We start from the raw sequence: 15514 nt of genomic DNA, 5'->3' as shown, positions 1-15514 counted from the left end.
GATGATCAAGGTAAAAATACTGCTGCAAGTTATCAAGTGCTCTGTAAACTCAAATGAGAATGTGTCACAAATTGGTGATAAAACATCAGAGCAGCTGCTTAACTACAACTCTAATTAAAATAAGGATAAAAAATGATTATTCAATGTTCATGGGAGCACGTATGGGAGAGTATATTTGCAGTCTAAAGTATGAGCAGTATATTGCTACGCTTCAATATTGAAGATTTTTATATCTTATTTTTTGATTGAAGCTTTCCTAAAGAATTTTATGCCAATTCATGACTCTGCCTGAAATGACAATATTACTATTGGTCAAGCAACGTGTGTTATTTGGGGAATGTATACTTCTTTTCTTTCATTCAGCTTTCACTTCATAAATTTGGCTTTCCCGCATTGGTTTCATTTTGCACCATATAAAAGCATCAAGGAGGTTTTCACAAACTGGCATCTATATCCATATCCATATCCATCCAATTTAGTCATACCCATCCAGTTCCAGGTATTAATTTTACGCAAGGATTGGCATTACACAACCCATATTAAATCAATGGATTGGTAAGTGATCCGTTGCTATTAAGCATGTGAATTTCAATTGATCATGTGCAGAATTGGTTGCTCTTTAGCTAAGTAGAATGTGCATGCGCTGTTTTATTGTTTTTCTTTTACATAACACGTTCATGGTTATACTTCATGATACGCAATTATATGACACCCTTAAAAAAAGGTAAAAGAATATATGGCACCGAAGAGGTTCTAGAAACTCATCCATTCACGATACAATGTGAAAAATAATATTAAAAGTTCCCTAGATTTGCGCATTATGGTGCTGTACTTCGAAATGAAGTTCTTTATATTATAAGTTTTCGCTTGAGCTCCTGTGAGAAATTTACTTTATACATGACGCGTCGTAGGGATAATGTCGAGCTTGATCACGCTTTAATTTCATAAGATTTGGCTTTCTTGTATTAAATTATATTTCATGTTATGCATTCATTATACACAAGCGAGATTCCCACAAACAGGCCTTTTACAACCATTGGATTTAGTTAAATTAATCCATCTCCATTCTTCATAGTTTTATATCCATAAATAAATCTTCAGCGAAGAGCGGCGTCCGGCCGTTCTCGAACTGGTGGTCTTCTCGCGAGTAGCTGTGGACTGAAAACCCTCCCTCGCTGGGCTAGACCCAGCTCACACAGTTGTAATCTGAATGTCTTTCCGCTTGGGCCAAGATGTAAAACGATGCCCATTCGTTCTCTTTTTTCCTTCTTGTCCAAATGGTCGATAACCGTGTGGGACTAGGTGACGAACAGCAAGCTAGTATCTGTTGGCACTTAAACGATCAACAACAACTGATTTAATATTTATACAGGAACATCTTTCGGAAGTCTAAACATTAACGTACACAAGTCATTATAACAACAACAGCTAATACTGAAGCATCTTTCCAACCACCACGATCGAGCACCTTTCCAACAACCACATCCGAGCTACTAGAGCTCACTAACAAAAGTCATAAGAACAGCTAAGAACAGCTGCAACTAATATAAAGCATATTTCTGCCACAAGATAACACCCGCATCGATCTGAGCCACGATGTCTCACGTAAACAACCGGGGCAATAGAAATTGCTGCAGAAAAGGAACTACTACAATCGGAAGCCACTGGAAAGAGGAAACTACTACAATTACACTTACTGCATGCAGAGAGGAAATTAACTAAGAAATCCCATATGGCCAGTGGTGAATTGAGAGCTCAAGATGATCTCCATCATTAATCTGATCCTTTGGAAGCGGATAACCAACCCCTGTACGTGAAGTACCAACTGTAGACCGGCTCCTCCAGTCACTCGGCCATATAGGGTATAAATTAAGTGTATGGACCTCTCCGTCCTCTCTTGACGTGATGACCAGATTCATGGTCATGGAGGATGACTTCAAATAAAGACACCAACAGGTCCACCCTAGGGTTGATCGATCGATCTCGACCACCTCAACTTCCTTCTGTGGACTGATTGCATATTCTATCAATCGATCGCTATCCTCCACGATCTCAAGCGACCTTTATAACCTAAGCCTTTTCTTTTAAACTTTATAATTATAGATGGAGGTTATGCCATTAATGGCTTGTTTGATGACACTTGCTAGGGACCGAAATCAGAACCAACTACTACTTGACCCGACACAATGTGGGTGGGGTAAAGAATGGGACCACTAGACCTGATTGACCTTATGAGTTCTCTCTTATTTGGACTTGAACCTGAACCAGTTATTAAAAGTAAAGTCCTAATCAAAATTTATACTCAAATCCCTCCTAAAGTCAAGAGTCTGCATGCGGAGGTAGTGGATCCAACTCAACGTGCATGATTTCACCTCTGGACTTCATAACTTCTTTACAAAATAACATTAATTTATAATAATAGCTACTCTTTACTTTTCCGAGCAATTTATTTTATTTAAAATGCTAATCCGTTGAAAAGCTGACAGCTGTTCTCTTTTATCTGGATTGAGTAATTTGCATCCAAGAATTTATAATGGACGCTTTTTTGAGAGAGAAGATCGAGAGATTAATGTTGGGGACAAGAAAGTTAATTCTGCGAAGGGCTGTTTCAGAGGACCTGACCCTCTATTTACTTTCTCAGGTAACAATTAATAAATTTTGATGTTTATTATTGAAGAATAGAGATCCAAGGAGAAACAGTAGCAAATATCTATGTCAGAAAAATAAATGGAAAAATACAGAGCAAGTGGCTCAAGAAAATAACACTCGGTTCAAATACAAACTCCTCTCTAGCTTGTGCTCAGACAGCCCAAACCAAGAGCATCCCCAACCCGAACCCCATTGCGACCTTTGCATGACGACCAAGGCCATTAGCTGCGGACCCGGGTGGTGGTGCCGGTGAAGTGGTCACAGGTAAATCTGAAGCTGATGGCTCGGACGACGGAGAGATGGTCGCCGGCGAGCTTGCAGGAGCTTCGGATGGTGCAGCCTTGGAAGGCTTAGAAGATGTTGGGGCTTCAGGCTTTGACATTGGTGGGGAAGACTTGGAGAGGGGTGGAGAAGCAGCGGCCGTTGGTGGGAAAGACTTGGAGAGGGGTGGAGAAGCAGCGGCCTTTGGTGGGAAAGACTTGGAGAGGGGTGGAGAAGCCGCGGCCTTTGGTGGGAAAGACTTGGCGAGGGGTGGAGAAGCAGCGGCCGTTGGTGGAGTTGCCGTCACGGCAGCAACCACGTCGATCTCGACCTTCATTCCTTGGCTGCAGTGCCCTGGTATCCCGCAGATGAAGTATCTCTTCCCCGGCGATGAAAGCTTGACGACGGTGCTCCCGCCTGTGTAGCTGTTCGTTGGTTTGCTTGTCGCGCATGCATCGTAGTCTGCCTTCGACACCTCAAGCACGTCATGAGCTGATGCATAGTTGAAAGCTGCATACCCAAAGAACAAGAAGAAATTGACGACGGTGGATGTGAGTGGGAAGCATGAAGTTGTAGTTATTCGCTAAGTAGCAATTCTCTTATAATTTCTACGTGCCAGTTGAGTGACCAGAAGTCAGTCAGCACTTTGGTTTGGACCCAGCAAACTGGCTACAATCCAGATGTTTTACCCTTCCACATGGTGTTAGGTTTTGAGTGGGTTTGAATCTTGGACGAATCTTGGGTTTGAATCCAAAAGACTTCCGAAACAAAGAATGTATGTGTGTGCGTGTGCATATATATATATATATATATTCACTTGTATACATGTATGTACTAGAGCCGATCATGAACTGAACCTCAGGCTTAAACTCTATTTATTTTAAGTTAGATTTTCCCATTGAGTCTATTTAAAATTTGACATTTTGTGTCTAATCTTGGCTATGATCACCTCTAGTGTTTACATATATAATGGATATCATGAATTGGTATTGAGTGGGTTGTTGTATAGGACCAGTGCTTGCAAGAGAGATCTGCTTTGAGCCCTAAAAGACTAGTGGATGCCAGATAAGCTCAGGGCAACTAGGAGCAATCTATAAACTGGCAACTGAATTTCAAAAAAGAGTGTACCAATGCAGTCTTGAATGAAAAGGCTTGTGTTTATTTGTGACATGAAAATGACAAGCCAACGAGCCAATTTGAATGATTACATTTTGTCTCTCAAAAAGAAAAAGAAAAAGGAGAAGAAGAATGATGACAATCCATTGCAGAAACTATGGATTATGCAAATGAAAAATTTGGATGTAGGTGTAACTTACTCAGGGTGTCCCCAACGTTGAACTTCTGGGCAGCAGCCCATGCTGCCAAGTTGGTGCTCAGATCCCACCCACCATTTTGGCCTCCGACTGTGAAGCTTCCACCAATTGCCACCTGAACAAGAGCTGCTATTGTCGCAACACCTATAAATGTTCTCAATGTCGCCATCTTTGCCTAAGAGGATACAGAACGAAATGAAAGGAAAGTATGTATGATTTGGAGTTCTCTCGCAGCCAGTTGAGAACATATATAGAGTCTGCAAGCAGAGACCTCGCACAAGGTTTAACCATAAAAATATAATGGAAAACGCGTCGTGACAAGTGGATTTCGCCAAGAGTTGTTGAGTTGAATTTGGTAGGCCTCTAAATCCAATTTGCGCGAGGCTGCGTCGTTGGTAAACTTGAAAGCTGTGAAGCCATGTGGTTGGTGCGAGCTTTTGGGTAGGGGACAACTCCTTTCTGATTGGAAGTTGCGAAAAAGTCTTTGCACAGCTGGTAACTTGGTCCATGTTTTTGAGAAATGATTATGTCGATGTGCCAAATACTTTATGAGCGTTCGATGAACAGCATTGATTGAAAACAAATTTCTATTCATGCATCCAATGCGAAGTAGAGATTAATTAGTGTTGTCAATCACATAGGCATCAATTGTATATTGCTGCGACCAATATTTCTTCTAATTTTGTATATATTTTATTTTATGACTCCCAGAGATGCATTTTTATACGATTGGTGTCATAAATTCGTCTTACGAAAAAAATAGAAATTAGTTTGTTTTAATATATGATGTTTCCCAGGATTCACACTGCCCTAAATATTCTACTTCTAATATTGGGATTCCATAAGTGGTATTAATATTTGTACGGTATAAGGTTGTACTTAAACTAATATAGAGTTCTAATTTCATGGAGAGCATCACTTCTTATAAAACTATATTTAACATGGAAACTTCTGACCTTCAGACCTTAAAGATGTGAAGACGGTTGACCCTGGGCTTCAAATGGCTTGTAATTCATTTATACATGGAAAGGTTTTAGTGGAATCCATATAGATCAATAAGAACACAAGAGAGAGGCAGCGAGCATTAACAAACAAGGATCGTTCTCACTCATATCAACTGCCTTGAGAAAAAAGATTCCATTCAATAGTCTCCAATAGGAATTTCAAGTTTATTACCTCCTCTGAAGGTTGAAAACCTATCTGAAGTTCTGAACATGGACCCAATAATTCTACCGTAGACAAAAATTGATTAGGTGATATCCAGTCTTGGTCCCTACCAAACTTAAATAGAGTGAGTGCAGGTTCACATGCAACCCTTCAGGACCTCAGAAAGCGTGGTCCCTCTCAACCAATCCACAATGTCTGCCCAGTGGAACATAACTACATCTATAATAATTGGAGACTAACTTCCATCAATTTTTTTTTTCTTGCAATCTTATTGGGAAGATGTAGTCTTGCAATTATTATAGCCATCTAGGCCTGCTGCATGAATCCAATCCCCCGAATCCAAAATTTATTTGGTGTTCTATTCATGTGTAGGTGTCTTTCTGCCTGCAAACTATTATCATAAGACCTCTGACCTTTTGTGTATCAAATTTGATTCGATGATATGAGGAAAGAAGCATTAGCTCGTTAAGAAGTCATTTATCATGCTATACCACGTATTACTATGACCGATATCCTGGTCACACCAGAATACTGCATGAGTAGGTTGATTAAAAATCCTGTTAATGATGGTGGAGTGAGTCTATTTTGGAGGAGATTAGTTAATTCTGCTTGTTATGTAGATACAGATTTGGTCCTCTTCTGCTTGTTAATTCTGCTTGTTATTCTAGATACAGATTACTTATTCTAGTTTGGAAGCATAATGCCTTAATTGCTTCCTTTTGGTGGAGTAGAGAGCAATCATGGAGAGAGTTAAATGTTTTTGGTCCTCTTACTGCCCCAGAGACAGATCAGATGGATTAATTGCTTGCTGGATTTACTCTGCTCTGTTTATCCGACCAACTTTGTCGATGTGCCGGTGTAGGGAGACCTTGCAGTGATGGGCTGTACAGTGTAGATTTTGTCTATAAGTTCATCAATAGTGGGGGTGTTCGTTGCCGATTATATTAGACAATTTGGAAGGCTGCAGTACTCGAGAAGGTTAAAGTATTCTTGTGGCTGGCCCTTAAGAACCAGCTTCATACAAGTGAAATACTGGCACAGAAAGGATGCAAAAAGAAACATTCATAAGCGATCGTGATGAAGGATAAAAAAATAATTTCAAAATTTTATTTTATTTTTAATTAAAATAAATATAGTTTTTTAATGGTGTTAGAAGAACTGTTATATCAGGAGTATTTGTGCAAAATTAGTATTTTATGAGGGTATAGAAATAAATTTAAATTTGTAGAAGGTATTTATATAAATTTGAATTATTAGAAGGGTATTTATGTAAAAAAACACAATCAAGATACTGTAATTTTTTTTTGATCCATTAAGGTAGAAGGTGATCATAAATTCGAGAAACCTCCATAGCCACTAGATTGACCTTTAAGCCAACCGGCTGAAATTCTTCCCATGAGTGTTTTACTTTTGAAAAACAAAGGGTGGTCCTTGTAAAATAATCCAAACCATGCAAGACAAGTCGAAAGGAACCATGTAACATTATGAACATTGGGACCATTAAGGTGGTCCTTGAAAGAGGTTGGTCTTTTGTTGTATGTCGCAATTGTAAAACAGAACAAAAGGAGGGTAACATCATTTCAGAATCAGTACCTAACAAAGAATCCAGCTCATATACACTGCCTCTTAAGAAGGAAAAATGATGAAAATAAACCTGTGAAAAATGGGACCATCACTTCGTTTTCAAAACAAGATGGTTGTTGGATTCAAAATGACAATGGGAATAACAATGTTCTCTCTATATTCTTTCTGAGCATAATGGATGCAACTACTTGCCTCAACTCAGTTTGTCGCCATCCCCACTGCAACATCATATATATGTAACATCATAAGTTCAGATGTTCCTAGCTTATATTTGGCCATTGAAAAAAATATCATATAGCATAATCATAAGCTCTTAGAATTTTCAGAACTTTGTCATTGAAACTGAACAATATTTGTTGGTAAACCTGAGGAGGCATAAGAGATATAATAAGGGTTTTAGCTTCTCATGTCGACCTGTGCTTGGGCTACCTGTGGTTCGCCAAACCAAAAAAAAAAAAAAAAATTCATTTCTATATATGATTTTATATTCAATTTTATTTTATTTTTATAAAAATAAATATGTAATTCTTTTTGGTTAGAAATTCTGAAAAAAGTGGAATAGTTGCAGATATTGTTTCATAGGATAACTGAAATGCATGAAATCAGCTGGTCAATCACACTTTATTGGTAGATTTGGGTTGAGACGAGGATCTTCCAAATGTTTCTAAAGAAGAAATCCTCGGTCAACCCAGTTCTTCACAAATACTCCATACCTTCAGCCGAGGAAGAATCTGTACTCTGACAAAACACTGCTAGCCATTGCTTATGAATTATTTAGCCCCAGCGATGCATTTTAGCTCCAATTGAGGATTATTATTGTAACAACCCAGGACCTCATCCAAAATGTTTAACCGAAAGTTATTATTTGGGTTCTTTGATCCTGTATAAGTACCCAAGATTTATCTAACAAATAACCGATGTGGAACTAAACACACGCTCACACGGGTCCTCACATATTCCCTTTGTTCAAGTCCTGACGTCCTCGTCAGGCTAAGGATTCAAATCCATTCAAATCCAATCACAAACACCATGATCTGCTCGTAGTTAGCCTCAATGGATCCGTGTTGCAGTGTCCTCTAGTCCACATAGATTATGAGCCAGATTCTCTCTGATACCATTCGTAACAACTTAGGACCTCACCCAAAATGGCTAGCCAGAAGTTATTATTTGGGTTCTTTGATCCTGTATAAGTACCCAACATCTACCTAGCAAATAATCGATGGAGGACTAAATACACACCTGCACGGGTCCTTACAAATATGCTCTAATCTCTAAATCGATCTTCTCGTTTGTGCACTTTGTATCTATGGATTGTAAAATTTTTTTTTCATTCTTCAGTAAAGCTAGGGGAAGCGACTTAGTTCCCCCATCATTATTCAGGAAAAAAGATAGGACAAATAAATAAATGAAGAAATATAATCTTTTGGTAGTTTCAGATGAATATAAACTCTCTCAATAGTTGAATAAAGTTAACCCTTCTCGCTGAGTAGATTTATGCAGGTTAAGGTGGTTATGTATCTAGTACCAAAATGAAATCATGTTGGTTAACGATGAATATAGTTTTGGTATTTGGTCCAAGCTAAGATTTTATAGACATCAAACAGATGTTTGCTTGAGCATAATTTTACTAGAGTTTTTTTTTTTTTTTGCTAAGATAGGTAATTCATACAATACATGTACGAATACACTCTAAAAAATCAGAAAACAGAATATTGCGGAGCTTCCGAGGCAGCTCCTCATCCCCAGCCCACAAGGTTGTGGGATACATGCGCCTCAAACCATAGCACTTAGGGCGTCCCCTATACTGCAAGAGGCGTTGGACCTTGATTGATTTGTGAAGGAGAACAAGAACTAAGCAAAATTTGGCTCTTCTTCAACAATGGCGATGTGCCCTAGAATTCTTAGGGATGATGGCATGAGAGAAAGAGAGAAACGAGATTAGGATTTCATGGAGAAAGAGTTTCCAATGATTTCATTCCACTCGTACACAAGTTACAAGAGTATATATATATGGGGTCAAACATGACCCAAATCCAAAAACTCCCCTAGGCTAAACCACATAAGAAAGCGCTCAACCCAAGCCCATGTACACCCATGACTTGCATGCTCTCTCTCCCTTGAGCCTAAACCTAGCCCAAATAATATTTAGCCACCTTAAGACTCAAAAAACCTAAGCCTTAAGCAAGTAGGAGACCAATTTCCGTCCCTACTTAAATCTGTCATAGGCCTAGAGTTGACTCTGGCACAGCTTGAGTCGACTCTCACTCTCTCTGTATCATCGGCCCCGACCTAGGGTCGACTCCTGCAATCCATGAGTCGACCCCTTAACAGCACGAGTCGACTCCTCCTCACCTGGAGTCGACTCTCTTAGGCTTTCCAGAGAGCTGTTTTTCTGCCTGATTTCAGGGGTCGACCCCAGATTAGCATGAGTCAACCCCTCTGCTGTTTTTACTGCAGTTTCTCACATTTTCCTGCTTTGGATGCGCCACACTTGTGCCAACAAAGGTGCTACCGGCATCGTTGACCACATAGGCGGACATCCAATCTGCAGCCTCGTTGGTTTTTCTACATACATGCTTAGCCTGGATGGCCCCTCCATCCCTCATCATCATGCAGATGTCTTGAAGCAATGGATGACCGCAGTCGGCAGCCCTTGGACCCCCTGGATCCAGCTGATGACCGTGACCGAGTCACCCTACAAGATGACTAAACTAGTTAGTAGCATTCATCGAACATATCGAAGGCCCACCCAGGCAGCCCTCAGCTCCGTACCGGGGACCAGAGTTCAAAGACAAATTCCGTGAGAAAAGGCGTGCGCACACGCACGCAGAGAGAGAGAGAGAGAGAGAGAGAGAGAGAGAGAGAGAGAGAGAGAGAGAGAGAGAGGTAGGTTAATATCTTTCTTTCTTTCTTTCTTGGTAATATTTTCCTCTTTTTCCAGAGAGGATGGAACGTTCATACTGCTTTGTTTCAAAGAGATTAAAATTAAGCAAGCGGCTCTCTCCAGATAAGGGACAGATGAGGCACAAAGGCCCAAATTCAGAGGACTAATATCAGATTACAAGTCCATCTTCCTCTTCTACATTAGAGACAAATGGGCTCTATTATACGCTTGTGGAGCTCTCTCTTCTTAAGAAGCCGAACACCATTTGCTTATAACATGCAGAGGCTTATAGAAAGCTTAACAAGGTGGTTTGAAGCCCATGTAGCTCCCGGTAGTGTATTGTCTCCAAACATCAATTGCTCCAAAGCAAGTGATCGAAACCGTGCTTAGAGCCATCACCATGCTAACCATAAACACAATGAGAGACACCCTACCTGACTTTTCTATGGCTTTCTCTATGATAGCCAACCCAATAGCCGAAGCCACAAAAGAAACCGCCGCATAAATTGAAGCTTGAGGGATCCCCTTCATGCCCAGGATGACATACTGAACCATGGACATCGAAGCTGAGAACAGAACAATGAAAGTGGTTGTTGCTGCCGTAATCTGCAAATCAAGAGTTAAAGCAAACGTATTAATAACGCAAGATACACTATAGATGGAAGTCAAATGCAACAAGACTTTGCTATAATAGAGTCAAATTTAATCGCTCAGGAAGTTGAAAGTGTTATAAATATATGTAAAAGCTCGATAAGTTGATACGATGAGCAGTCCATGATTCTGAGAGTTGTAAAGTAGCCTAATATTCTAAATTCATAGCAACTCTGGCCTGCTGTTGAGGCTAAATGTTTTGTTCTTTTAAACATAATTTATGCTAAAGCTCCATGGTATTTGTAGCTGATTATGAATCAAGCGATGAAAGAAGAAAAATATCATTTAAGTTGTAGCCGACTGTTTTTGCTTGTAGAGATCACAAAAGGATTATTGGACTTGAAATATGTTCGATAGCGAGTATAAGAGCAAACCAAGCTTGGGATTGGATAATTATATATCCTCTGGCCAATTATTAGGTTAAATCATGACTAGGAGAAGAATAGATTTACAAGCAGTAAAACAAATAAGAAGTTTCATCTTGTTTTCCCAAAATGTATGAGAAGGCTTTTTCTTAAAAAATCCAGGTTATGAATTTGAGTAACATAAGGGAAAAGAGAATTACCTGGGGAGGTATTCCGATCTGAAGAAGCACAGGGTTTATGAGCAATCCTCCACCAATGCCAAAAAGGCCACCTAAAACCCCTGTGAAGAGGGCAGCTGATGGAAAAACAAACATGGGCAAGGCTTCAATCTTGGTTTCCACTGCAATGTCCTATATAACAAAGTCGTTTCATGCCACATCAAATCTGACAGACAGAGAAGCACCACAGCTAATATGTATCTATTAACCAACCTTGCCATCTATTTCTTGTTGACTTTGAGGTTGTAACCTTTTCTTTTTCTTGTCATACAGAATATATGCTGTAAAACCAACGGCAAAAGGAACTTGGGATGATGTGATGAGCCAATATGCAACTCCACATGGTTTTATGTTCGTAACACCCTGACGAGAAAATATGATCAAATGAAGTTAGTGGTTGCTCGTTACAAAGATGTAAATGACTGAGATAATTGAAGAATCAATCAACTCATTGGCAGTCTCTTCTTGCTTCAAATCCATTTACAGGGGGAAGTTTGAGAATCCAGTATGATTGTCGCTTTTGGCAACCAACAATGCAACAACTGAGAGTGAGTGACATCCACAAGCACTTGGTAGTTCCTTCAAGTGGTCGTACATGGATGCATGAACCTTATAATTTTACATGTCTACGGTCATTTTTAAGTGTTTTTTCTTCAAATGTTTCTAGCATAAAATGATTTTCGGATCACAAGGATAGGATTGGTATTATGTACCCCATGGTTTGACATCTGAGGTAGGTTGGTTATTAACAGTCACTGGAAGCACATCATCAGGTGCACGATGAAGGCAGATGGTTTGGTTGTTCTACTATATTTCTTCATGTATTGATGTTAATTTGCAGAGCATACTAATTCACCTAGATGTCAGCACAGCATGCGAGGTAAACAGGAATATTGAGTCGTGGATTTGGAAATGAAGCTCTAATCAAAGATCCAGATAACTGGAAAAGATGTTGCAAAAAGTCTGGTCCTTGTGACAGAAAAGTAGTGATTGTTCCCTTCAGGAAAAAAGAAGAAGCAAAAGTAGTGGTTGTTGTGGAAAGGAGAAATAAGAGTAACCAGAATTGGTTTGAAGGAGAAGCAGCCTACAGCCTCACCTTCAGTTACAGAAACCATCACATGATAAGTACATAATCTTTACGACAGCAACAACAACAAAGTGGAAAGCAAGGCACAAACATATTTACTTGAACAATTTTAGACAATGATGAGATTTGTCCCTAAGAAGATCCAAAGTTTAATGGATTTTAACGGGGATATGGTTATTTCTATACATTGCTAAGGTAGGAGATATATCATTAATGAATACTAATAGTATAATTGATCTGATTAAAGAGAAAGAAAAAAATTTTCAATCCGTTCGACTCGAATCTCTCCCAAAAAAAAATTAGAAAAAGATACAAAAAATTTGCAAAAGTAGGGTTTACGTCTCTTTTTCTTTCATTAATGATGATAAAAGCAAGTACATAGCGTCTACTTATAATAGTAAGGCTCGTCCTTACACAACTTGGGTCGAATTTTTTTTTAGTTTTAGTAGGACTTATTTTTCTAAGATAGATATGACCACTCAAGATAAACTCAAGTAAGCTAAAATTCTACGTAAGGTAAATCTTGACTTCTATATCAACTTTGTTCTCTATCACTTCATTTCATTCTTTTTGAATTGAAAGATGTGCTTGGTCAAAATCTTTTCTGAAAAGAAAATTTTCAATTTGATGAGCCTATTTCAAAATCCAAATGTTAGATCGTTTGGATTTGATCGCTAGATGTGCGCTGCAACCTTTAAGATGAGTGATGCATCGTAAATCTTAAAAAACTATCATCTTTTTTTTTTTATATAGAAAAAAGATCATTTTAATCCAAGTTATGACTTCTGAAAATTTGGCTTACAATTCAGCTTCATAATGTAGTAGATCTCGCTCTTAAATCCTATCCAGTTTTATACACGATAGCCAAAGTGATTCACATCGAGTCTAATGATCCTTCTAGATCAATAATATTTTCTAATAACTCAACAATCCTTCCATTTTCTTATCTTGTTGTTCGAGTAAAGTTTTCAAGGACAATTCAAGCCAAAAGAAATAATAAATACATAATTGTTTAACAGTATCTTTTAATGTTTAAAGCCTGTGGACTTTAATATCTACCCAGCCAGCAACAAAAGTGAAAAAAATCCAAGCCGACAGAAACTCATCACATGCGAGCGCACTTAAACCGAACCATCTTTGTCATGGCCTGGACGAGCTCTGTTACTGGATGAACTTGATTGGGCCAGTGTCCATGTCCTATGAGGTCATGTCGGCTATATTATTAGACCCACTTGCCGTGATCACACTAACCCCATCTTTACCCACATATTCCCCACCGGACTAAAATATATAGATTAGATTTGTAAAGAATTACACATGGTAGACATTCGAAGGCATTATATTCAACAAAATAGCTGCTATTTTGTAACAACGAGCAAAATAACAAGACGAGCCACCAGAGCTAGATTTACGTCATTATCTGAATCAAAGAACAAGACCTCCTTTTAGTTCAGCAAGCACAAAGCTATGCCTTAATCTCCCGTGCTGATGCCACGAGCCTCAAGTGCTAAATGCAGTAGCAGGATCACTGTTGTAGTTAGCTTATAGTCGCCTGCTTAGGCTAAAGAATAGAGGGGGGGGGGGAGCAATCGACTCTTTGAATGTTCTATATGGGTTCAAGTTTTTTTTTTTTTTGATGGAAAGGAGTTCAAGGAGCTATGAGCTCCATAAGACATCCAATTGATTGATAGAAAAGTATGTGCATCAGTGATTAAGAAAAAGAGAGACAGAGAGTTTAGAAAAAAAGAAAGTACATGATCTGTGCATGAAAAAAACAGTAAACTGCAGCAGTGAAAATAGAAATCCCTGAACTAAAGTGGGAAGTCATTTGGCGTAAAGAGTGCATTGTTCCGGGAAAAAAAAGAGAGAATATGTGAAGTCGATTGGTGGTTTAAGCGGTGGATTGAAAACCTCAGTGGCATGATAATTTGTAGCAGAACCACCTAGGTAATTTCTCCTTCACATGGAAACAAACGGAGTGCAAACAAAGAGGAGAATAAAGGAATCTTACCTTCCCGTCCTCATCTCCTAGGAGGACATGTAGCACAAAGAAACAGAACCAGACCATGAGCAAGACCACCAGATCCTTCCAAGGAACTCTCAGCCCACCCACTTCTCCCCCACCTAAGAGAGGCACCTCCATCCCCTTGTCATCCACTTCATTCCCACCCCTCTCAATCCTAAAAGCCTCACCTCTCCTCACCTCCTCTGTCTCTAATTTCCAGCACTTGAACCCAGCACTGCAGGTCTTATATGTGGAGCTTGCAAGGAAGGCGGCAAAAAGGGCAGTGATTAGCCACTCTGGGAACATAAGGTTGCAAACCACCCCAATACTCACCCCTAAGAGCATGCATGGCTCCGAGAGCAGACAAATCTCATAGTTGATCAAGGACTTGCCTCCAGAACCAGGGCTTGTGAAGAAGATATTATACATCACATTGGATAATGACCCTGCCGTGACCATGAAGGCTGAGTAGCTGGTGGATGACTTGAGGTCTAGGCCAGCCACAAGGTTCAGGATGGGGAGGTAGAGGGAGCCACCACCAACCCCTCCTGCACTCGAAACAGAGGCAGCTATGAAGCAGAGGATCCATGCAATAATTGCACGGAACTCTGCCCTTGACTCTTCCTTTTGGAGATCCAATTGCTGCTTCCCCCGGCGAGATAACTGGGGGAGGAGGTGCTCTAGGCCATGGGGCTGTGACAGGGGTTGGGTCCCTTGGCTGGCGGAGAGGTGAGCTATGGCGAGGATGGTGAGTGGGAGGAGCATCCGTTTGAGAAAATCAAGGAAATTCCTCATTGCCTCGGGGAGTTTTTGGTGGTCTAAGTCAAAGGGAAGGACATTTCTCCGGATTGTGGCCTTTATCTCCACATTTTTTCTGGCGGAGGATTTCGCTAATTGTTTTTTTTTTTTTTTTCTCCTTCGCGCGCGGGCTTGTTACTCTGCTCCCAAAAAGAATATTCGATGCGGACAAAAATGATCGTGTATTGGACATCCTATTCGGTTTTACTCATATCCTTCCCATCCGTAGGCCTGGCTCGGTTACCTCTATAGGCTCCGACACGAATTTTCCATGTGAATACGTCACACTTAGCACCGCCGAGGCTACTAACGGACCAATAAACCCTCACAATCCATATGTCCGAGCAGAAAGTATCCGGTCAGCATAATTTAATCGATGCCTGCGTGTTTCGAACTCGGAACTATGGAATTGGAAGTAAGGTTTAGTTTCACTAAGCTACCACCTCAGTGGCTAATTGTTTTAAGTTCCAACATACAAATAAGGGTGGAAGTTCCCATTTAAAATGTGCAAGCACATAACGTTATCTCTGTT

At 39.9% G+C, this 15514-nt stretch overlaps 2 protein-coding genes across 2 annotated transcripts; both read right to left on the bottom strand.

The window, feature by feature from the left end:
- Positions 1 to 2642: 2642 nt before the first annotated feature.
- On the bottom strand, positions 2643 to 4502 carry LOC103709965 (uclacyanin 1). The gene is made up of 2 exons (XM_008795516.3): positions 4227 to 4502; positions 2643 to 3420 (listed from the first exon to the last, which is right to left on the bottom strand). Exons 1-2 carry the CDS (start codon positions 4390 to 4392, stop codon positions 2801 to 2803), a joined length of 786 nt encoding a protein of 261 aa, XP_008793738.2. The 5' UTR covers positions 4393 to 4502; the 3' UTR covers positions 2643 to 2800.
- A 5359-nt stretch (positions 4503 to 9861) lies between these two features.
- LOC103709964 (sulfite exporter TauE/SafE family protein 5-like) lies at positions 9862 to 15069 on the bottom strand. The gene is made up of 4 exons (XM_008795515.4): positions 14191 to 15069; positions 11306 to 11455; positions 11075 to 11224; positions 9862 to 10464 (listed from the first exon to the last, which is right to left on the bottom strand). Exons 1-4 carry the CDS (start codon positions 14977 to 14979, stop codon positions 10156 to 10158), a joined length of 1398 nt encoding a protein of 465 aa, XP_008793737.2. The 5' UTR covers positions 14980 to 15069; the 3' UTR covers positions 9862 to 10155.
- Between the last annotated feature and the right edge of the window lie 445 nt (positions 15070 to 15514).

Source organism: Phoenix dactylifera, chromosome 4 (genome assembly GCF_009389715.1).
Source record: "Phoenix dactylifera cultivar Barhee BC4 chromosome 4, palm_55x_up_171113_PBpolish2nd_filt_p, whole genome shotgun sequence".
Classification (NCBI taxonomy): domain Eukaryota; kingdom Viridiplantae; phylum Streptophyta; class Magnoliopsida; order Arecales; family Arecaceae; genus Phoenix; species Phoenix dactylifera.
The sequence above is the reverse complement of the archived record's forward strand: the minus strand, read 5'-3'. Positions and strand labels throughout refer to the sequence as shown.